Below are 24655 nucleotides of genomic sequence, written 5' to 3'. Positions count from 1 at the left end.
TTTTTTGGGACGGACAATTTTCTCTGAAATGAAGGAAAAAATATGACTTTTTTTGTGGCTCAAAGAGAGGAAGAAAGGAATAATGAATAGATGTCGAGTAGGAAGGGAACAGGGGTTCACTGCTGTCACAACTTGTCTATGAAAAGCAAGCTGTTGATTTTTATGCTAGAATGCGGAATGGAGGCAGATATTGGATTTGCGAGAGGTGCACACTTGCAGTTTTCACCGTTCTCACATTTAAATGAATGAGAGGCTTGAGGTGTAGCAGAAGAAACAGGGAGTATTTTGGCTGAACGTATGAATTCTTTAGAACGGCCGTTGCTTGTTTGGTTTTCTTTGATAGAGCAATCCTCTCAAAAAATATTAGGATTCGCTTGGATGAGAGTAAGGACAGAATGAGAAAGTGGACTGATGCAATAACATAATTTGGGTTTGAGACTCACGTAGCTGCACAGCAGGCTGAACCAGCACGACGCCCTACATCAATAAGTTTACAACAGAAAGGTCATCACACCTATGTGTCAGTGTATTTATTGTGAGACATTGTTGATTGAAGTCCAGCCATGCTGTTAAACCACCAGCCTTTATGGTTTCTGGAAGCTTTTGATGGATGGAGTAAAAGCTGTTTTGAGAGAATATTATATGAAGTGTAAACCTTTTGAAAAAAAAAAAAGAAAAAAAAGAAAAAGACCTGCGAGGCGGAGGTTTGGTTGTGCCCTCCGTGCAGCAATTTGGGACCTTTTGATCCTTACATATGTGTGTGTGTGTGTGTGTGTGTGTGTGTGTGTGTGTGTGTGTGTGTGTGTGTGAGATAAATACATAATCTGTTGCTGTTTGTTGTTTTTTATCGATTTAGTACATAGTGAATGAATATTTGATACTTATTATGTCTATTTTGGATGAATTTAACAACACAAACAAAAATAAGCTAAATGCTAATGTAAGCATGCTAGCATGTTCACAATGACAATGCTTCTGATGCTTAGCAGGTGTAATGTTTACCATGTTCACCATCTCAGTTTAGTGTGTTAGCGTTCTAATGTGTTAATTAGCACAAAACACGAAGTACATATAAAGGTAATAGGATTGTTCTTAGTATTTCAAGTATTTGACCAGATGTTAAACCACCAGCCTCTGGTGAAAAGTCATACAATCTCCAAAGTTAGTACAGTTCATCCTGAGGGGGACATGAACGTCAGCACAAAATTTCATGGCAATCCATCCGATAGCATTTGAGTTATTTCAATTAATCATAATCATTTCAATTAAAATCACAAATGTCAATCTTATAATGCAGTAGAGGAAAAGTCAGAGGATCACTAAAGTAATTAGGACTCATCCTGTGAGGACCACGAATGTCTGTACAAAATTTCATGGCAACCACCCAGTAGTTGTTGGGATAGGGCCAAAGTGGTTGTCCGACAGTCTGACATTGCCATCCACAGAGCCATGTTATTAGCATGGTTAAAAATCCATATTTGTTGGACCCCGTCTCCCCCAAGAATGACTGTTAGGTAACCCAGCATGTGCGATAAATTCCTGTTAATCCCCAAATCCTCCCAGCTGAAATCCCCATAGCTCTGAGACATAATGCCTAAATCTGTGCAGGACAAGATGGGAATTGGCTTTTCCACTTTTGCTCCCACAGGATAGGAATGGGACACACAAGCAAATCTCACTACCTCACCCCGGGAAGTCTCCTGTTACCATCATTTCACTGTGAGCCATTGACCTCTAAGGCCGACAATGGGCTGTTCTGTTTGGAAGGGATCTGGGTGGGAGGGGGGGTCCCACATCCAGGATTAACAGATTCTCAACTTCAGCGCTAATTACTCCAGTGTGTCATCACCTGGAAACATGAGTGATGAGGGTGTTTATAAAAGGAGGGATGGTTGAAATGAGAAAGTGAGAGATCACTTAAATTCTCACCTCCTGCGAAAGGCTTTGGGACTCTTTGTTTCTCTGTGTGCCTTGCAGCCCCATTTTCTCACCCTGGTCTCACCCACTGTGAATAAGAAGCTCATACTGTTGCTCCTCACTGGAAATCACATTTTATACACGAAGTTGCTCTAGTTGAACTGGGGTGTAACTTTTTTAGCCAGAGCGGCGTGGCTCGGATTGGTGGCAGTGTGTCTGTTGTTCTGTTAGTCGTTCAGGCCACAGCTTTAATATGTGAAATATCCAAACAACCATTTGATATATCACCGTGACATTTGTACAAACAATCATGTTCACCAGAGGATGAATCCTATTTACTTTGAAAATTCCTTAAGTGTTCATCTAATGCCGCCATGAGGTTAGTTTTATATGAAATGTGTTGACAACAGTATGATTAGTTTCCATGAAATTTGGTACAGATATCCATGGTTCCCAGAAGATGAATCCTACTTACTTTAGTGATCCAATGACTTTTCCTCTAGCGCCACCAGCAGGTTAACATTTGTGGTTTTTAGTAACCATAAGCAACTACTGAATTATACTCTACTACTGCTACTCAAATCCAGGCACTTGAGTCCCACACGTTAAAACATCTTCCCGCTGAAAGTAGAATTACTGAGAAGTATCTCAAAAATAAACAACACTAAAAAGTTAAAACAAAAAAAAATTAAAAGCTGAAATAAAAGCTAAAAGCTTTTTTTTTTTTTTTTAAAAAGCTAAAAAGCTTGTTTCTTTCAGCCTGAAAAGGGCCATACGTGGAGTCAGGGAGAAACATAATTTCATAGTTTTTCCCCTCTATTGTTATCTCTAGAGCAATCTACTAAAAATGTAATAACGTTTGTGAAGAGGGCTTTCAGAGTTTCCCTTTGAACATTAAAGTGCCTGGAAATTACAGCTCTGGCCAGTGTCTTGTGTTGTAAAATATGCCATTAAATATCTTATTGCTGGAGAACATGAACCAGTATAGTTTAAGCTAACCACTTCATTATGCTGCTCAAGATGAAACACAGAGATGAAAAATACATTTGTACATTTACCCTCTACGGAGAAAAGAAGCCTATATATACATTTCACTGGACGACTTATTTTCTGGAATACTTATTTCATCAGTTGCGAGAGTCTTTTCTTATAAGTTACTTTTAGGATCTCTACTTTTGCAAGTCTTTTATTAGTCGAAGAAAATCATATTGGAGATGAAGTATGTCAGCAGCAGTTTTTTTTTTCTTACTGTTTTTAAGAAAAATAATTCATCAGGAGCATATTAACAGGAGTAATTGTTAAATGATCTGCTTGATGTGCCGGAGGGATGAGTGTTTGTTATGAAAGGAAACCCAGGCTTTATTTTGGCGCTCAGTTTCACACTGTGATGAGACTTACTGTAACAACCTATAATACTGTAGACCAGGAGTCACACATTGGCTCGGGGCCACTGCTGGTACTGTCATCTCATAGGAGGGCCACTTCAACGTTCAAGTACTATAAGAAAGAGCAAAATTTTTGAAAATAAATACTTTTTTATTGACATTACTAACATATGTTCGTCAAACTTAACCAAAAAATGCAAACAGCAGTTTATATACATTAGTTTTTAACAGTTAGTGCAAATCTTTTTTCCTTTCTTTATTTTATCTTAAAGAACTTATTGAAACCTTGCACTGAACTAGCAAATCTAATCCCTGAATGCATTTATACTTTATTCTATTTCTTGCCAGACACCTGGCAATGCTTCTGCTGACACAGCTGAGCCACATTTGCCCTGATGGAGGTCACAGTTGAAACCCCGAGTACAGCTTCAAGATGGGCATTTATTAAACTTCATAGTCGAGAAAAGTTTCTCACAAAAAAGGCAGATTACCCGATTCAAGACTTTGGACAGCTCTAGGAAGGATGGAGGTAATTCTGTCAGAAATTGTCCAGTCATGTGTGCTTTTCCTTGTGCCTCTCTGAATTGAGTTTTTATCTCACTATTGCACTGCAAGTCAATAAGTTCCATTTGCAACACACTTGGGGCACCCTCCACAAACAGCTGGAAAGTGTCACGGTGTGCCTTGAAGTCAGCAATACGCTGATCAAATTCCTGCAGTAGGTTTTCAGTAGCATATTCATCACCGCTAAATGCTCTGCCCTCCTCCGCAAGAGATCTGCATGCTGCGAAATGACTGAGGTTTTTTGCAGAGAGATCAGTTTTCTACAGTCAAGGTTCTGAGGAGAAAGCTTTTACACTTTCATAAGATGCTGTTATGAGCTGACCAGGGCCCTGGAGCTTCTAGTTAAGGATGTTCAGCTCCTGTGTTATGTCCACTAGGAATGCAAGGTCCATGACTTATTTTGGATCATCAAATTCAGGAACATCCATTCAACCATCTTCCATTAATCTCTTCAGCTCTGCTCTTAAATCAAAAAATCTCTTAAGAACATTCTCCTGCTGAACCAGCGCACCTCAGTAAAGTCAACCGTACGTTGACTCGATTTCTTCTAAAAATGCCTGCACCTGATATATTTGATACATTTCAGGACAACAGAAATGACATGTTCATATTTCAGGCATTTGCTCCACAGTGACTGTGGGTGTATAATTCAGTGTAGAACAACTGGTGGATCTGCATTTTCCTCCTCTAACCTTCTTTGTACCAGCGCTACCAGATTTTTTTTTTTTTTCGCCTGTCATGGATGGGGGCTCCATCAGTGGCAATGCCTACCAGTCTGTTCTATGGCAAACCAGAGCGCTCAATCGCGTCGCACAGCTGCTGAAATATATCCTTGGCTGTGGTATGGCAGTGCAGTGGACAAAAACTCTTCTGTCGCTTTGAATTGGTCATTAATACCCCCGATGAAAATGGCTAGCTGAGCATTGTCAGTTTTGTCTGTGCTTTCGTCAGTGTTGCGTAACTGATCATAATGTCGATAAGTGTTTGCCGACAGAGAGATATTTTTGAATTAGCTCTTCTTTTCTGGACATTGGATATCAGCGACTTACAACATGCAATCCTTCAGAAACTGCTTCGCGATTAACCTGCTCACCACATAACTTGCTTCAGCTGCAGCATCAGCATCCTTCTTGTCTTTATGAAAAAGCCAAGAAGCTGCCTGGCTCGTTTTTTCTTCGTCTCCCTGGTACTTCTCATACAATAATTTTTTGGGCCACATTATATTATATTTTTTATATCATGTGCGGGTTGGAGGGAGGGGAAGGGGGGCCGGAAATGGCGCTCGGTCTGGCAGTTTGGGACCCCTGCTGTAGACGGTCCCAAAGATTATGTTGATGTCTTTCTATTTCTCTGAGTGACTCACACCTCTTAATTAAATAGATTTCAGGACAACCTCATAGGTATCACTGTCTAATTGATGTTGCAGGAGTAGTTAGATGCCATTTTTACTTCCAGGAATAGCTCTGTTAAGATAGATAGTCATGAGCTGTCCTGGGTTTCAAAGCGGCCTCATTCGCCATTCTCTTTGTTAAGGTCTCTATTTCTGAGGGCAGAATGTAGGTGTAGCATCCGTTGCGTTATTTAGGTCAGTTGCGTTTTCATACAGAAACCGTAATTGGATGTACATTGAAATCTCCACTAAGGTGTTTGCAGAGCTCCTTTGTTCCACTTTGACACAAAAGATTAAAACATTTGAACATATTTAATCCTCAGATTTCTTGGGTGAGAGAATGTAGAACCTGGGGCGTCTGAGGCAGAAGCAAGAAAACACAAAAGACACTAAGATCTTCGCTGAATCAGAGCACTCACGCACCTCTTCTTGTCATCTGCAACCCTTGTGACTGTGTGTGATGCGTAGAAAACTCTGCTCTTTCTGTCATGACTATGGTCACCAATTTATGAAATGCGTAATAAGGAATTATGGATATTGTTATTGCTACAGGATAACTACTAATGACCGTACCCTTGTCAAAGACCCTTTTTGTCAACTAGTAATTGCTGTTGATTTAATTTAGAAAGCATGAATCAGCTAAACATTTCCTTTCGTCCTTACACAAGCAAACAAATGAAGGTCAAAGCACTGAATTTACTTTACTTAAAGGAATAGTTCGACATTTTGGGAAATACACTTGCTTTCTTGCCAAGAGTTAGATGAAGAGATTGAAAACACTCTCATGTTTGTAGAGAAGAGTTAAGTTATCGTAGCATAAAATATAATTAGTTTAATCAGTACGAAAACCAAAGTGTAAAAATGATAAATTGTGGTTTTCCGGGGTGGGGTGGGGGGGGTTCATGTGCAGGACTATTTCCACCGTAACTTCATGGAGTCTCAGCTGGTTGTACTGCAACCTCATAGCGATGACAAGATCATAGAAAGTCATTCTACCTGGCCAGGAAATAGTCCCGCACTCCCTCTCCCGTACACACAATTTGAGTACAAAAACAAGATATAAGACATTAATAAGTGAGTTTAGAGGTGTTCATAGACAGATTTTTTTTAATCCTCAAACATGGCAAGGCTGGCTGTTTCCCCGTTTCCAGTCTTTATGCTAAGATAAGCTGACTGGCTGCTGGTTGTAGCTTCACATTTAACTGAAAGAACTGAGAGTGGTATCGACCTTCTCTTCCACGTCTAAGCAAGAAAGTGAACACGCGTATTTCCCAAAATGTTGAATTATTCCTTTAGTACTTCTGTAAATGGAAAGCCTTGCTCTAAATATATGAGGGTGGATAGAAATACAGGGACAAACAATCAATAACCCTACAATAAACAATACTTCTGTGAAGCTTATTATTTGTAATGTTCTTTTTTTTTGTTGATTTGAATTTGCAATAGTTAAATCAACACCTCTCTCGAAAACTCTCAACAGATATTTCCTTATAAGGCTCACAAAAGTAGAAAACAATGCAGAACTATTGTGTTCTGTTGTATTCTTAGGGGCCCCTAGTTTGTATTTCATGTCCTTGTGATCAGGTCAGTAAATTAAAAAAAAGCATAAAAGAAAGATCAAACCTGTCAACAATGATAATAGTACCTACATGTATCTCACGTCCATGCAGTGGTTTTATCTTGGTTATTTTGTGATCAATATGTATGATCAATATGGTAGGCATTCCCAGAAATGGTTCTGGATTACATCCAGATTTCTATCAAATCCAGTTGCAACAGTTAAACTCACCTCTGCCGTGTGTTGCTTGTCAGCGTTTTGGCAGAAGACCTTATTCTTTTTAAAGACATTTGTCATTGTGTATAATCACAGTTTCTTCATCTTCCTTTTCTTTACTTAAAGAGGCCTTTTCAGTGAGTCACTCTTGGCAGACATTCACCTTTTGAGGGCATTCGCAGATGCATGAAAGGAGTTTGATTGGAGGCTAGGGGGGCTACTTAGGCAGCAGCAGTTATTGAACATTAAAACTTCGCCATTATGAAATCAATAATCAGTATTCTTATCCTCTGATCTTCTGTTATTAAAGATCTGTTCTGTGTGTCGAAAAATAACTGAAAAGTCATGTCCCTGGGGGCCCGTGGTGTCTCTTCGCTTTTATATTTGACTTCAGTTGAGAGCTGTTGAAAGCAGGTGGTTCAGAGCAGCTAAAGTTATATCACAGTATAATATGAAGCACGGACTGTAACAGTGTATATCACGGTATATTCTTTTTTCTTAAAACCACTGCAACTACTGTCGCCCGACATTATTTGCAGATTATCGTTTTTTGCTCGTTGTCTGACTATGTAATGTCATGACCGTGTAACGAAAATTTGCACTTTACCAACTCCTCCTCCTCTTTGTCGTGTGCAGCACTTTCGGCCATTTCTTCGGGCACTCTTAAAGCGCCTGTTCGAAACGAGAATGTCGTGCCTTTATTCCGCCTTGCCATTCTGTATAAAAAAGTACGAACGTGGGGAGGGGGGGGTTGCACTGCCGCAGGCTGATGATGACAAAGCCTGAGGCAAATCTTCTTCTTCTTTCCAGCAGACTAGGCACGGTTTAATGCATTGCTGCCTCCCGCTGGTTTTGTTACGTCACTGCCACTTTAGATCTGTGAGGGCTCGACCAGTCGCCTCTATCTTTTTCCAACCCAGTTCAGAAGAAACCATGCCCACTTATTGGTTAGGGTTGGGGCCTCGGCCATTCTATCAAGGCTTTCATCATACGACAGTGGGCTCACTGGTCAGAGCAGTATAGTCAAAATCCACAGCGTAGGACAAATTCATACCGGTGTACTTTTTACACCGTCATTACCATCCATCCCTAGATTCTCATGTCTGTTCATTCAAAAGTGTCAGCAGCAAAGATTAAATACTTCAGGTAATGATGAGGAATATTTTTACAGTATTATACTGTATAGCAATTATGACATGTTCACGTTAGAGCTGAAACTATGAACTGGTTAATCGATTAGTTGATCAGCAGAAAATTAATCTGCGTCCGTCTTGATAATAGAGTAGTAATTTTTTAAGCAAAAGTGCCAAAAAAGTCATGTACTGTAAACTGTAGTTCTGGCTTCTCAATGTGAGTATTTTCTGTTTTTTTTCCTCCTCTTTGACATTAAACTCGATACCTTACCAAAAACAAGCTTTTTGGATTCATCAACTTGGACTTCAGGAAACTGTGCTGGACATTTTTTACTGTTTTCCTACTATTTTGTAGGCCAAGTGATTAAGCACTCAATTGAGAAAATAATCATCAGTTCAATCGATAGCAGTTTGCATAATTATTTAAACTGAAACTGAAACTAAGGTTGATAAAACATTCTCACCATAAGGTCTATTTAGCTGCTCTTCTGGAGCTTTTATCATATCACATGAAATTCATAAGCAGTTTTCCTAGCTGTCATGGAATTCTAGATGGTCAAATTTCCATATTTTCTGAGCACTGTAAGGGCTTCTCGTCCACGTTGGCTTAAAAGCTGAACTTAAAAATTCATTCCTGACCTTGTGAACAGCCTTTGATAAAAATGTCACTTGCAAGGTTCATTTAGTTGCTGTTCTGGAACTTCCAATTGCATGATGTTGTGAGATTGTGGGGGAGATTATTTTGTTAACTGCTGTTTCCAAGGTCAAGAGTGAATTTTTATGCTCAATAAAGAAGTAATGTGTTTATTCTTAGGCAAAACATGTAGCGTGTAATCATTTTTCTTTTCCATAAAATACACAGTACGTTGTACATAGTTTGTATGCAAATGTTAATCTAAGGCTAATGAGATAGTACCACTGTGACATTAACTCTCTCTTGTAGTCTCTGAACACGATGCCTATAGATTACCACATGTCCTTCATCCGCCTGCTTTGACCTTTCTTGCATTGTTTATTCTCCGGTTCATCTCCAGAGAGGGACTCTGTGGTAACATTGCTGATTAGGCTGACACAGTATTAGGTGTAAATGTAAAGCAGCATATTCTGTTTCTACTATAGACTGAAAAGAAAAAGATTTTTAAAAAAAAGATAAATATACAAATACATGTGAAAGTCATCAGGATATCTCTCTTATGCAGCAGGTAACGTACTAATTGTACATAATGAGGTTGATTTTTGTCTTGTGTCCCGCAGTGCCCTCCATTTGACTGAAGTAATCGCAGCTCATTTTGTTTGTTTATATTGTTGGCTGCTTCCCTGATGAGTAAAAGTGGACCTCAGGTCCAGTTTGAAATCACATTACCTACCAGTTAATTAGTTATACAGCTCATGCTAGGGATTCTAAAACTGCAGAAAAAAAAAAAATCACCCTTGTTAGATCATCAAAATTGAGTTTTAAAAGAGATACGGTTTGTGAGGCTATTTAAAGAGAGAGTGGGGAAAAATTGTTTTTGGCTGCCAAATGGAACTTGTGTTTTTTAGATGTATGACCCACAGACGATTCTCCCTTGTGTCCAGTATGGGGATACAACTGTGGTTGGCTTAGCAATCAAGATACTCTCCAGAAGCCATAGGGGATTAACCCAGTTTTAGTTTGAATTTCAAAGGTTCCCAAAGAGGAGAAAGCCCATGAGAATGGTCATGTCATATTTCTTCGCCGTTTGAAGGCAGTGCTTCTCTTTCGGGGAGCAATGACGGATGTTGCATACAAACTTTAATCTTTATCCAAGCTAATACTGAGGCCTGGTACACACAAAAATCTTGAAAAGCATGCAGCGCTCTTGCACACATTCACATTAATTTACACATTAAAGGGGTCAGTATGCTTCAAACAAAGTGCTTGTTGGATTGTTGAACTGTGTCTGAAACCCCTCACATCCACTCCGTGCAGCCAGTGTGCAGAAGTGAGAAAGTAGGCAGAATTTTAACTTTGCTCTCAAGCGCCCCTTTTAACTCTAAAACTTTCTTTGTGAACAAACAAGTGCAATACCATAAACGGCTTCGAGGAAACACTGTTGAAAAGTTTGAAGTTCATTATGTCTTGCCGGCTCTATGAGAGCAGGCTTTTTGTCGCACTTTCAAGTGTGGTTTCTCAGAACAGCTAGAAACACTTTTTCCTTCAGATGTGGTCGGACGACACGTCCTCTGAACTAGTTTGTTTCGAGCTCAGTCTCCTCCCTGAATTGGTATTGTTTAATTAACGCAAGCTCATTCAGTATATGAGAGATCTAAATGAATTGCGAGGGACACTAGTGGAAGGGTTGAAGTCTTTTATTAACAACACATCTGCCTGGCTTTCCTTTTATAGCTCCTTTTTAATGTTACACCAGCCACAGCCTGTGGTCTCAGTCAAGCTGCTCCGTCTGTCTAGGGTGGTTTTCATGCACCACTAAAACCAACAAACTACCGTCGGCACATGTTGAAATACCCCATTAAGTATAGGAGGTCCCTTTTATGCCCTTGTTAGCTTATTAAGTACTGTGGATTGTCTGGGTCATACTGAAAGTACAGGGCAAGTGCCATCACAGGCTGTTTGAAGCTGTAAGAAATGCAGTTGTGGTGGTGCAGGAGTCCTCGCTGAATTTTGTCTTCAAAGAAAAGAAACGTCAGACTTTTAAGAGACAGAGCGCTTGAACATGAAGACATCTCCAGCCGGGAAGAAGAGCATTAAAAGAGAAAAGAGAACATTAAAACCAGTGGCTGATATTTATGGGCCTGCTACAATACAGACATGCTCAGTAAGACCATGGGAGCATTAGGGACAACCTCAGTTTTCTGTGGGAGAAGAGCTGAGAGAGACACTGAGAGCACAGAGGGAATTGTGACTATGATTCCCACATTCTGCTTGAAGCAACTGATCCGTCTTATTATATTTCATCCTATCCTATATATACATCTTGTACTGTTTTCCTCCCATATGAGCAGTCTCTTAACAGCTAACTAGCATAACTGGCTTCTAACTTTGTTAATTTCACTTCAGTCAGAGTTTAAAAGAGGAGTAAAATGATATGTTTAAGAGAGAAAGGGGAGAGGAGGAGGAAACAGAGAAAAGCAGCAGACTGCAGTGCCAGCTTCTGACCGTGAAAGAGTAAACAGTAAATGAAAGAGGGAAAGATAGAAACAAAAATAAGAAATGGAAAAGGACAATTTCATTCTGCCAGTTGTTTTTTTTCTTTAAACTCCATTCCTGTCTGGAGATATCGTGAACCCTGAGTTCCTCATAAACTGTGGGAGAGCATCTATTATTGATGCTCTGTCTGTGGCTGTGGTCCTATTGCAGAGGCCCTATGGGGGACAGCGAATCTCCTCTCAGGAACAAGAGTTAACTTTTACTCTTTCTCAGCAGCAAAGTGCACAATCTTTAACAGTGCTGTGCCATGTGTCTGAGGCTTCCCTGCATTTTTTGCAGGTTTTTTTTTTTCTGTCTGTAAGATAATTGATGTGCTTGAATTATTGAGGACATTACAGAGCAGTTTTGATCCTGTTGCTGACCCCTTTGTCTGCACGCCAGTTCAACAAAATCTACTGTATAAGCATCTGTGATGTTTTTGGTCTGATGTTAAATTTCATCGTTTAAGTCAAATTAATCTGCGCTGATGATCTTTTCACAGGAAGCTGTCCAGACAAGGCTAAACAACGAGGGGAAGCAACCAAACCAGAACGCCATGGGACCACCGTACCTCTGCTGCTGAAGGGCAAGGAGCACAGACCTCTCAGCCAGCTCACAGCCGGGGTAAATACTCACAAGGTCACTTAGCAGCACTAGCTTAATTGCTAATAAGCTGTCTCAGACATCAGCCTAGCTGATGCCAGTGTGCTTACAAGAGCTCAACCAAGAACAGATGTCTGTTTTTTTGTTTGACATAACCACAGTATTTGATTCCCTCCCCTGTTGCCTGCTTCCCTTGCTGCTTGATTTACTTTAGTAGAAAGTCCCTTCCTTAGCTTTGTTTATCCTCTCTGTTGTGGTTTCTCTCCTTGCTTGTTCCCTCTCCTTTGGTTTTGAGTATGCCCTCGTTTGTTTGTTGAACGAGAGCCTGCCTCGTGGTGATACATTCAGTAAAATTATTCCTGAAATTCATCAGCCTTTCAACAGTTCTACACATCAGTAATGCACATACCAGACGCTGCAAGAAAGATTCATAAGAGTGAAGTAGCCTTGCAACACCTTGAAGATTGTGTCATTTCTTTCCTGTACGATAAAATAGGGTATATATTAGATTAAAAGATGCATAGATACAGGGCATATGTACAGTCAAACCAGCCCTCTCTGGACTCTCTAGACTTGTGTTCTGAGGCAGGGAAACCAGTCTGTCCCACCAACTACAGCTTGAAAACAAAATGTTTCACAAATCCGGCATCCCCCAACACAACTTTTCCAGAGCAGGGAAATATGTAGGTTTTGAAAACCCCCTGTGCAATCAGACATTTTTTCCTGGTGCAGTGAAGTCACTGTCTGAGAGAGCTGTTTCTTGCAACCTTATGCTCTTTTCTCAGTCAGTCAGTAGGGGAAGGGCAGTGATGTTAATTACATGAACTACAAACATGTCACATAGGGATGAGGGAAATCCAACTTTTAGTTTGATGGAGTTAATTATGCACCACGCTTCACCTACATCAGATATGTTTACCCATCAGCTGCTGCTGACATAATGCATTTTTGTTGAGGAGATACAGTGGTTTTTTCAGTAGGCTATCTATAAACCAACCCTTCCCAAATTAAACTGTCAGCTGGGGCAGCTGGTGATTGTCTTATCAGACACTGCATTGACTTAAACCTCCCTGGATTTATATAGATTTATTTAGCTGCTCCTTGTGTCAATAGAAGGTTATCAAGCAGTTGTAAAGCATTGTGGAGTCATTACTTAGAGTCTTTGCTGGACGTATGATGTGACATCGACGCTCCACATACACATACTTGCAGCCCCACTTACACACAAACGTAGACACACTGACTCTCAGATAAAGCTGAAGGCCGCCTGGCAAAAGAAAAAGTGTTGGCTTGAGGGTATCGGTCAGCAGACATAAGAAATGTCACTGGGAAAAGGACAAAGTACGTCTGAAATATCAACTCATGATAAATAAATTCCTCACTGTGCACGTCTGACAATTTCTGTTGGTCTGCTGGCTAGGATACTTGAATCCTTATTTTCCACGTCTTTCTTTGTCTTTTTCTTAATTTTTCTCATTTTTTTGTTTGTTTGTATACTTTATGTTATAAGGACGATCTGAAGATACCATGAGCCTCAGGCATTAGTACCCTTTTCCCCTATACTGCTGCAAGGACACTGCTTCACGCCGATAACTCTTTTCTGAAAAGCGTTGAAAAGTCATCTTAAAGCTATTTCTTGGGAGATTGACATTTTGAGATTTGATTTAGGATTAAATCACAATTAAATGTTCTTGCAGCCATAAATCAATGGCACCAAAATACTCACATTGCATAACAATCACTGATGTTCAGTTTTTCTGTCAAAGAAACTCCTTACAATATTAAGATGTCTGACAAATATTGAACTCATCAGGTATAAAATGCTGTCCGTGTCCAGTATTTAGCTTTATTTTTGCAGATAAGATTGTCTATTGTAACAATTATATGTAAGAAAAAGTGCAATTTAAAATTGTATTCCTTTGTCGTGGCTGATTTGTCAACAATTTTTGTTTACTGTGGTAACAACTGTGGTTTAATACTACAGCAAACACTTGTGGATTGGCTACTTTGTCAGAAGAGCAACTTTGTCAGAATCTGTTCACAGTGCAGCCAAACAAAAACATAATTTCAATGAAGAAGTCAGACCATCATGTCATTAGCAACTATAATCTGATTTCATGCTGCACATGGCATGACTTGTTTTCCACACAGCAGCAGGGCACTGTAAATTTGGTCACCTTGCTGAGGAGTTGGAGATGTGCAGCCCGTCATCTAAAACTCTTCATCTAACGTCTCACTGTGGGTGCTCACTCTTGTCCCATTACGTCATTGCAAAAGTTAAAAATTTGATTTCATGAAAATATTAAGGATGTTTGGTTGGTTGCGTTGTGAAACTAGTCCAATGTAGCTACTTTTGTGTCATGCACAGACTTGGGAAGTGTAGGATGGGGAAGTTTTCTTCCTTTTCCTTTAACACTATTATGCCTTGCCACATCCTGCCTTGTGTACAGCCTGTGTGTCAAAGTAAAGTGAAGCGTCACACAAATGGTGAACACCAAGCAGGATGAGTGAGATCCGGGCACCACTTCAACACTCCTGTCATCTTTTTGTGTTTCAGGGCTATCCTGCATCTCTCCAGCTGCTGGTACGTGCAGAAGGTGAACAGCTGATCCTGTTGCTGGAGAAAAATGAGTGAGTTCTCCTCTGAATCTTTTTAATTCTCTTTCCATTCTCATCATGAGCACCATGACAGAAAAAACACTCGATATTTATTATGTTATTCACACACAGGGCTGATGGATAAACCAATGCTCCCAGCTATGGCTGGCTGGAGTTATATATGCAAAAGGAGGAGACTTTGTATGGGTCTGGGATATGATATAGTGTACTCAAGGAGGGAGGAAATAATATGTCCCCTAGTGATTGGATTCTTTTATGGTTCAGTCTCTCTGAAGGGCCAAGAGATGAAAGCTGATAAAGAATATGGCAGAAGAGAGCTCTGAGGACATGCTTGTCTTCCCTTCCTTTGCTCTCTCTCTTCTCTCACCACTCCACTCCTTTCCAGACTGCAGGAAATAACAGTAAACTGTGAAACGAGGGGTGGGGATCATGTGTCCATAAACATGTAGATACACACACATACTCATGCATAAACTGTTTCATATAGAGAGGAAAGACTGCTGTAAAGCCAGAAGAAAGCAGGCGTAAAGGCCAAGTTACATGTCCATGGAAATTTACAGTCTCACAAGGATGATGGCTTCCCTGACTCAGGTCTTGTGTTTGCCAGTGTTTCTCAGAAGGAGTGGAGACATAATATTTTACCTACTGTTTTGGGATACAGATATTGACTCTGCATTTATGGACTTGGTTCACAACAGGTCAGACCTCCATCAGTGGTAAGTCTAGAAAACACACAAATCAGACTGCTGAAATTTTCAGACTACGGGACCTTAGAGTTTGAAAATGAAAAACAACTATTGCTGTCAAAATTTAGAAATGGAACTATATTGACTCACAAGAGACAATCTCAACAAACTGTCTATGATGAAAGCAGATGGACAAATAACTCACCAAACACCCCTCCCCCTGTCTTATTTCCCCCTCGCCCATAACTCAAGGTACCCTGCCAACCCCCACAGACAAAATTCAAATTACTAGCCAAAAAAACAAAAAATTTCCTATAAAAATAATGTCACTGTCCAGAAATTACAGACTCCGTAGAAAAACAGTATCCTGACTGGACCCTCCATTCCCCGTTCTCTGTGTGACCTCTAGTGACCTCAGCCTCAGCTGTGAGCCATCCGTCACCGGCTTGAGGCCCGGGAGCATGCTGCCATTCCCATCCGGCCTGTTCCCTGTCAGGCCAGATGTGTCCTCTGATATCGCTTCACCAGTTCAGCCAACTCTGAACAGGTGGTCTCTGACCTCTACGTGTGTCCGTTTTGTCGAGGCTGCAACCCTTCTGTCTGGAGAGGAAGTATAGATGAGGGCGCATGAAAGGAAAATGCTAAGGATGAAGAGATGCCTGGAGATTTCTCTGAATAATTTACAGTGATATTTTTACATCTGGCAACACTGAGTTCTGCTCCAATATGTATACTTTCTGTCATTAAAAATCTGCACCTAGCATACTTCAAGTACATTTCCAGTAACCAAGCCAATATAGCTGAGATACTCTTGATAGCATAATTGCTCACGAATAAATTGGTTCCTTTTAGGGTTTGAATGTTTTTTTTTTTAGAGATGTGGTATGCAAATTGTTTCCCTTCTGGCGACATCTTCATTGAGTATTCCTCATAGCAGCATCTGGAATGTTCAGACTTTATTGATTTTTATACATTAAAAATGCCTTGGCTCTGATAATTGGTTTTGATTATTACGTCAGGATATGCGTGCTTCGTCAAACTCATGACATTTCTAAACATAGATTTACTTGCTTGCTAGATTCAAAATAGCATCTAATGTTTGAATATTTAACCCAATGTAAGCATGGTTTTGTTCTGAAGTATCCTTACAGTTGAGGAACATAGAAGTAATGCAGTATGGAAGCTATTTAACTTTAATGCTACTTAAGAACAAATGTGATGAAAATATTGAGGGTTTAGAGATTAGAAAAAAAATGCTGAATCAATGGAAGAAGAACAAACAACCATTAAGTGCTGGGGTTGTAAAGGATCTGGACTCAAGAGCTTCGTAAGTGGTGCCTCTGTGTGTGCGAGCTATTACAGGTTTTTCTATGAAGGTTCATCCTTTTTTTTTTTTTTTTTTCTTTAATCTGCTGAGCCTGTGCACTACACACCTGTTCCAAGGCCAGTGTGAAATGATCTTGGTCTTAACCAATATAAACACGCTACCGGACCAAGTTAATAAACTGCTGTTTGTTAGAGGGTTGGTGTTGTCCCAGGAAAACGAGGCTAGAGAAGAGACAAGTACAGATCTACTGGGGAGAGAAATCAGTGGGGGTCCATTGTTGGTGGGTGTATGTGTGAGGGGACTGCTTCCATAGGTGGCGTAAACACAAAGGGAATGTATTTCCAGTTTAAGTAATGTGTGCATGTGTAACAGAGTTAGAGTCTGTTTTTGTACACGATGTAAATTTTACATTCAGTGCACAAACACATCAGCTTGGACTGAATTTGATTTCCCCGGGTGGTAAAGGGCCACCTCTTTTGCATCCTTACCAGCCACTGGGATCAACCTGTCTGAACAAAAAAATAATATAGTATAGGCAGTGAGTGGACTGTTTCTGTATTTCAGACATTGTGTCACTTTTACAAGGTATCACCACAAGTGCCATCATCATCATCATGTCAGTTTTGTACCCAAGCAGCTCATTGGGAAGGGATTTAGATCATCCTCTCTTAAATGCTATTACATATTACCTACTCTTTTCCACATTCCAATTCATTTAAAATAGGTATCTTAACATGGTTGAAATAGAGAAAATGTTTTCCCTTTACTCTTTTATGTTTTTTTCCTTAAGAGAAATGGGAATGGCCGTGTCATTTGCAATATTTAAGGCTTGAGGGATTGTACAGTGAAAACAGAGCTGGAGAGACATGCAGACTTGTGCCAGCAGCAGCTGCTTTGATGTATAGCATTGATCAATGGCACAGTTGGCCAGCTTCAAATGATTAATGGTAGTCGTATGGGACATTCTGCATTAGTCTTGATTAAAGACTTCAGTAGCTCTGTCTGGGGGACCAAAAGTTCTCGCATGTGTGTGTGTGTGTGAGTCTGTGTGTGAGAGAAAGAAGTGGCAAAGATATACAGCTAGGCCCACCTAGTGAAGTTTTCTAAATTTAGTTTATCATTTCAGGTTTCTAAGGCTCAGCATTTTTTTGAAATGTTTTGATACTAGTGCTAATATGATACCCCTTTTTCCATTTAATGAGCTACTATATACCTCTTGATGAACAGCGGCCCCTTTGGCCACAAGTGACAAATATGTGATAATGGTAATAGGGCTATAGCCTCCTGGTCGATTGGTTGGTCAATATGCTCTTGTCTGTCCAAATTGTCATTGGCAGGACAGTTACCAGTTACTTTCATTAGCAGAAAAGTGCTACATCTATAGCCTTCCAGGATTAATCCATTATTTACTGTGGCTATGGGAGGGAAAGACTACCTTTTCACAACTTTGAACTCGGCCAACCCAATGGAGACTGCTAGGTCTAACTCATTTAACTCTACTGGACGTTTCCTCAGAGTCGGCTCCAAAACTAATTGACACCATGTCAAAGAAGCTGTCGATGTGGCTGCATTTTCTTAAAACAGTGTGTAAACTTTGCAAACCGCAGCTTGCATATCAAAGCTCAACAACTGACGTGGCATATCATCTACAAATGGTAGGCTAACTTGTCTGCGTTAGGATGCTCCATAATCTTTCATGTTTAACGTTTGAGGCTTTTAGTGTATATTCCTCAGTAGTTCTTGTGCTGGGATCACCAGTTGATATAGTTTTGTTTTCAAAAATCATATGAATATGGGCAGGTGCACACTGGTTGGCTCTGAGTCTGTTGTTATCATTTCATTATAAAATAATTAGGTTAAAATTATTTAATATGCTGCAAATACTAGCTTTTTATGTTTATTTACAATTCATTTAGGCTAATAAGGCTACCAGGTAGAGTACAGTCACTGCACTATGGCTGATTTAGTTAATCTAGAGAAAACGTGGAGATGTTTTGTCCCGCGACCAATCGATTGGTTTAAGAGTAGGTATGAAGTTCAGTCAACCAATATTTTCTTTGGTTACAGCCCTAAATAGTAAATACTTTAGTTTAAGAAGTAGAGAAGAGTCAGAAAGACAGAAAAACTGACTCAGTCCTTTCAGTTACACAAGAATGTCTACCTAAAGTTTGCTAACATTAGCTATCACTAGCCACCAAAAGCTACTGCTTGTTACCTGAGTGTACTGAATTATGCAACAGTGTGTTTTATTGCTGACCAGTTTAACTTTTCATTTGTAAGAATGTATTATTTTCCTCTTTCAAAACTAATGCAGTCTTGCCTTAATAAAATAAGCTGAAGTACTCTAATACATGTTGTCTGATCAAAGTCAGGAACTATCTAATCAAAAAAATATAAACAAGATTGCATGTCTGACCAGACACTTGATGCCAGCTTTAGGCACTTGACAGTTTTCAGTGCTCAGTGCTGTGGAAACATTTGGTCAGTACCAAAAATATATTGAGAATTGAAGCCAACATCAGTTCTATAGAGAATATAATAACATTAAAAAGCTACATAATGTGAGCAACTGAACTGTTTGAAAAGCTTTTGATAAAATAAATACATTAGCAGAAACACTTACACTTCTTTATACTCTAATGTTTTCATTTTGATACTTGCGCTAATATAGCTGAATGTAGTTTTCTTTAAGGCATACAAGATGTATTGTCATTATGAGTCGCTTTAGTTCTATTCTAGTATGCTGTTTTTATTAAAATACGTTTTTTTCAGCTTTTCTCCTTGAAACACAATGAGCTGGATGTGTGCATACTCTAACTAGCTCTCTGCACAAGACCATGCGTTTCCCAGTGACAACATTTCCTTTCATTCTTCTATGTCAGGAAAGAAAAAAGGAAAGAGCTACTTTGAAACACATAGCCACATCTAAACAACATCATTATGTTTTTGACAAGAAAAATCCCCATTGCAACATGTGTGTTTTCTATGGGAAAGAAGATGCACCCCATTTCAATAACACAGCTGACAATGCCAAGGTCTCTCTCAGTGTGTGGTACCATGGGGAGGTATATTATTACCAAGTCCATTCAATGAGGAGAGTCTCAGGCCCGACAAAGAGAAATCCCAGGTTTCCATTGCACTTAATTGGATCTGTCAAGAGTATGAGATAAGTTGAACTGTGTGCTGCTCTGTCTTTCAGCAGCACTATTTGTGTGGAAAAGGAATTGGGTGCTAGCTTATTTGGCTGTCAACTCAGATGCCTAATCAGAGTTATACAAGGAACTTTTATACGTGTAACTAGCCAGTAATGATGGTTTTACGTGCAGTCTAAGTAAACCGGTGCTGACCTAATGACCTGCATGAGGTCAGGAACTACATGGATGCTGGATACTGAGTAGCAGCAAACTTCACGACCGGACACTTCAGCAGTCTACTTCTTCCTTTGCTGCTGCCTCTTCCACCAATTTTTCCATCACTCCCGTTTCCTCTGTTCCCGCAGGTCTCTGATAAAGTTGTTGTTCCTGTCACATTTCTTGCTGCTTCTCTGTCTACATCGAGGTTTTTCTGGTTCTTGTACGCATTAAACAATCGAGATATAATGTGTTAATTACTGAGCTTTAGTGGTGCTGGTAGGTGGATTTTGTCACCTTTGGACAGTACCAGGCTATCTTTTTTACGCTGCTTACCGTCTTTGTGCTAAGCTGATTTACTGTATTAAGAGAGTCTTCTCATCTATCTCTTTGCCAGAAAAAAAAGAACTTCAGGACCATTCAGCAAAAAGTTGAACCTGGCTCACCTTTTGCTGCAATGCATTGTAATGTCATCGGGCAAGGCACTGCATTGTCCAATCAAATATGTGCAATACATGCCCACATTTGTGGTAGATTCATTTGTAACATGAACAGCGTGTTTCCACTGTTTATTTGGCGATTGTCGCAGCGAATTATCAAATGTTGCTGTGATAACTTTCCAGAGCTATAAAATTCTTACTCATAGTATTGTAAACGATTGTGCAGAGAGTATTGGTGTCTGATAATCCTTCAAACTCATGGCTCTATCACTGAAATCGTCCTTGCTGGATCATATTTGATTGTCTCAGTGGTACCTAAGAAAAAAAACCCCACCATCATAATCCAAGATTTTCATTGGGGTTAACTCTTAACTGTCTATAAGTCCTTTACCTGCTGCTAGCTTTTTGCCATTTCAGGTTAAGAAATAAAATACTTTGGCAGTCAAATATACTCCAGCTCTCCTTTCACACTGTGTGCATGTGCACACATATTTTGTCTGTTTGAGTATTGATCTGACAGTGAATTTCACCTATTTTCCCCTGATGACATTGTAGTTGTAGTTTTGTTAAGCGTAGAGCACATCGTAATCACATTTTGCCTCCTCCCATCTTTAATTAGTTTGGCTAAAGAGTTTGCGGATAATGCAGAACGCCCTTGGGGAAAGTTGGCCAGATCTTGAAGGACAATAAGAAAAAAAGAGAAAGAGAGAAGGAGTGAGCAGTCTTAGGTGTTGCTTGGGGAAAAGATTAGAGTGGTAGTGTTTTGACCCGTGGGATCAAAGCCAAGCATCGGAGCCAAGCTAACTCTAGATCTCTCTCATAGTCTATGTTTTTTTTCCTCTTTACTTCTCTCCCTATCTTTTCTCTTTGTTTCCCTGGTTCCTTAAAAGTGTGATTGATTTTCCAGATTTAGAGCTCTCTGGGGAAGATCAGTGTTAAGCCAGTTTTTTTGCCCAAGCAATAGTTTAGGTTGAAAGCAAATCATATACATCTGACCAGTAATAAAATATATGCATGATGTTATTCACATATTTATGTGATTATGTTGCTGGAACCAGCTTGTTTATTAGAATATGTTTATTCCAATACAAGCACCTAAAACTGAAGTTGGAATGCAGCAGATAATTCAAGAATTTTGAGGAATAATTTGCCAAAATTATATGTGTTTCAGTTGTTGCTGTAATTTTGCTTTCGATGAAATTGTGTTAAATACTGTACATTAATGCACTAATGCATTATGTCAGCATATGGCATCATCTATTTTGTTCATTGCTACAGACCTATTTTTCGGGGCCTGCAGCAGTAGAGAGGATGGTGAGGGTGTTGTTGCAGCACTTAGCCAATATGGTCTCGTTGTGTTTTGTGTTTCTGGTTGTCTCTCTGTGTCGTTGTAAATGTGCACTTCTCATTCATGCAGGGGAACAGAGTAGAAAATCTTTCATTTTCAACTACTTTCTAACCTTTTATGTACTGCACAGAGAGTGGGTCCCCTGTCAAGGGTGCTCGCTAGCAGAACAATTTGTTTCTCTGATCAGTATGGTGTAAGAGGAATGAAAACCTTGGTGTAGGTGAGAAGGAAATCTATTAACTATGTTGGAGCTCTTGATATGGTGTAGTGGGCCTACAGATGTTGATGATGCATAATATCTGTATTTATCCTGGGCATCATTTATCCACGTCAGCAGGAAACACATCCTGGAGAGTGTGGTACATGAGTGATTACATTACTTTGCTAGGCAGATTTTCTCAAAATAATAAAATGCATGTGTGACCTGTACATTTAAATGCACCTTCATGCATTTGTCTATGACAGGATACAACCATTAGTGTACAATTGGTCACCAAATTACAGTTCCTCGGCCAGGGAGTCAGCCTGAAATACACATAATCATTTTTCACACACAACCCTCAGAAAACCTTTAGCCATAAAAGCACAATACAAAAGCTTTGATGAGAAATCCTTTTCAAAGTAGAAATTGCTTTGTGTGTGATTCACATCCTCCTCTGTATCTCAGCACGGCAGAGAATCAGTCATTTGTAGGGGAACCATGAGAAATAAGGACAATTCTGCCTGAGACAGAACAGCTCAGCTGCTGTTTCGTTCTCTCACCGGAGTTTATCTGATATGGTTAATGCCAGCAATATCGCTCACCGTGCCATCAGCCCGTACAGGTGATATGACATACAGATTATAGGGATTATTGAAATCGCTGCTGATGCTGCTGCTCCTGAACTAAGGCCACTGATAGACAGAATTTTAGATTGGCGTTATCAACTATGTTCCAGATCCATTCAGATGACAGCCTGCCTCTCAAAAATCAAATATGTGTTTCAACTAAACATAACTAACACATATCACTGTGCATGTATAACACACTGTATGCACAGTAGCCTTTCAGAGCTCTGCAAAGTCACATAATACACAATAGAAGGATTGCATGCATCAGTTCAGAAGGTCGGGAGAGTTTACATACATCACACACGCATACACACACACACACACAAGGTAGCTCTGTACACACATACACACAAGAGGAAGTGCGTTTTCACAATAAATCCAGATGTGCCTTGGAAAACAAGGTAGAGAGGAAGTGCATCACATGACATCACTGATAGAGGGGAAGTTTTTGTTGCGCTGGGTCCATGTTAAACTTGACAACACAGAGACAGCAGCACAATTAATCCACTGTGTCTACAAAAACAGGAGCCAGTGGGAAGTTTTTCTATGGGAAAGAAAATTAACATAGTGACAGAAGTAACATACTGCTGCTGATTTGTTTTAGAAACAAATCTGCACAGAGGCAGATGAATGTATACTGTAAGTGATAAATATGTTCTTTTGGAACAGAAACATGAAATGTACAAGAATTACACATTTATGACTCATATTTTTAAGTCCTAAGTCTTAAGGGTGATTTCAGTTGATGGCAACTGGGGTCTTAGTTTTGCAGTTTTGGTAATCTTCTTATTGGTTGTAATAATATTTTACTAACAAAAGTAATTGCTGAGTTTTGCTGGGTTGCTACAACTAAGTTTGACAGTGAAAAATCACGAGCAGTCAAATGATCAGATGGGTTGGGACGCTGGACTTACATTAACAGGTCAGAGCAGGATTTGATTTAGAGATAGCTGCGATTCCGGCTTTGCAGGTGCAGATTTGCAAAATTGGACCCGTGCAAGACTCTGCTCTGATTAACTTAAAAGCACTTTGTTGTTTTAAAACCCCCGTCAAATTATTGACATCCCCTGCTCCCGACCCAGAAGCCATGATGGCATTACCTTACATCACGATCAGTGACAGATTGCTCACCCGATCCTTATGTTAAAATGATACATGAGTTAAAGTTAAAGTTTCCATCTCCACCATGTTTGAAAAGTAATGGGCTGGAGAATTACATATCGTATGCTATTATCTTATTGGAAAATCTGCGCAGCATCCATGAAAGTGAAAAGAAGTGGGTTTAATGACGTAAGACGTTTATTAAGGGGAGAGGAAGAATGCTTCATGGGGCCTTGGACTGGAGAGCTGATGGTCTGGGATGTGTGCAGTCAGTGGAGCGACAGCATGTTATATTAAAGCAGTTTTCTGATACATCATGAGTGCACCTTTCAGCTTGAAGTTTTCAGTTGTCTTTCAACTTTTAGGATTTCAAATAGGAACAAACAAGTGGATGGCATGGATGGGCGTGAATGTGGGAGAGCAGGGGATGATTCATATTGATATGCACCAGTTATTTCATTTTTTTTTTTTGCAAGAAGAAAGCAGTGAGGAAGACAAAAATTAAAAGGGAAGGGAAGAAAAATGAAAGACAAAAACATCTTTAATATTTTTTCTACTCAGCTCTTAATTGCATATTTCCCCTCAAGACAGAAAAAAGTGTGGCTGAACAATGTGGCTGCCCTGGGGACTCACCATAGATTAATTGGACAGATAGGAACCCTCTGACATTAACATTTATGCATTTGTTTACTCTTTTTCAATGAATAATAATAGACCACCTCCCTTGAAGATCCCTAGTCACTCATTAGTTCCGGTGTGTAGCTTGTTATGGATGGGAATATTGAAGCAGCAAACGCAAAAAAAAAAGTTAATCTCAGTACTGGGCAGGCATACAAAAACTATTTCCAGAGGTTGTTATTTCTCACAAACTTTTAATGAAGATGTGATGTTATTGCACATACTTGTTATCCATATATCATCTTCAGTGTGCAGAAGAACATTAGAGGAGGTTAAATGGCCTTTTGTGTTCTGTTTGGAACCCTTGCAGATAATCATCCTTTTTGGGAATATGTGTAAA

General features: G+C 39.7%; 1 protein-coding gene across 1 annotated transcript in view; it reads left to right on the top strand.

Moving 5' to 3' along the window:
* adam12b (ADAM metallopeptidase domain 12b) overlaps window positions 1-24655 on the top strand; it is a 79973-nt gene that overhangs the window by 4543 nt on the left and 50775 nt on the right. The window contains exons 2-3 of the mRNA XM_040140092.1: window positions 11835-11956; window positions 14493-14566. Coding sequence (XP_039996026.1) covers window positions 11835-11956; window positions 14493-14566 — 196 coding nt within the window. The remainder of the gene's footprint in view (window positions 1-11834; window positions 11957-14492; window positions 14567-24655) is intronic.

This window comes from Xiphias gladius, chromosome 11, assembly GCF_016859285.1.
Source record: "Xiphias gladius isolate SHS-SW01 ecotype Sanya breed wild chromosome 11, ASM1685928v1, whole genome shotgun sequence".
Taxonomy (NCBI): Eukaryota; Metazoa; Chordata; class Actinopteri; order Istiophoriformes; family Xiphiidae; genus Xiphias; species Xiphias gladius.
This window is presented reverse-complemented; position numbering and strand designations above follow the sequence as displayed.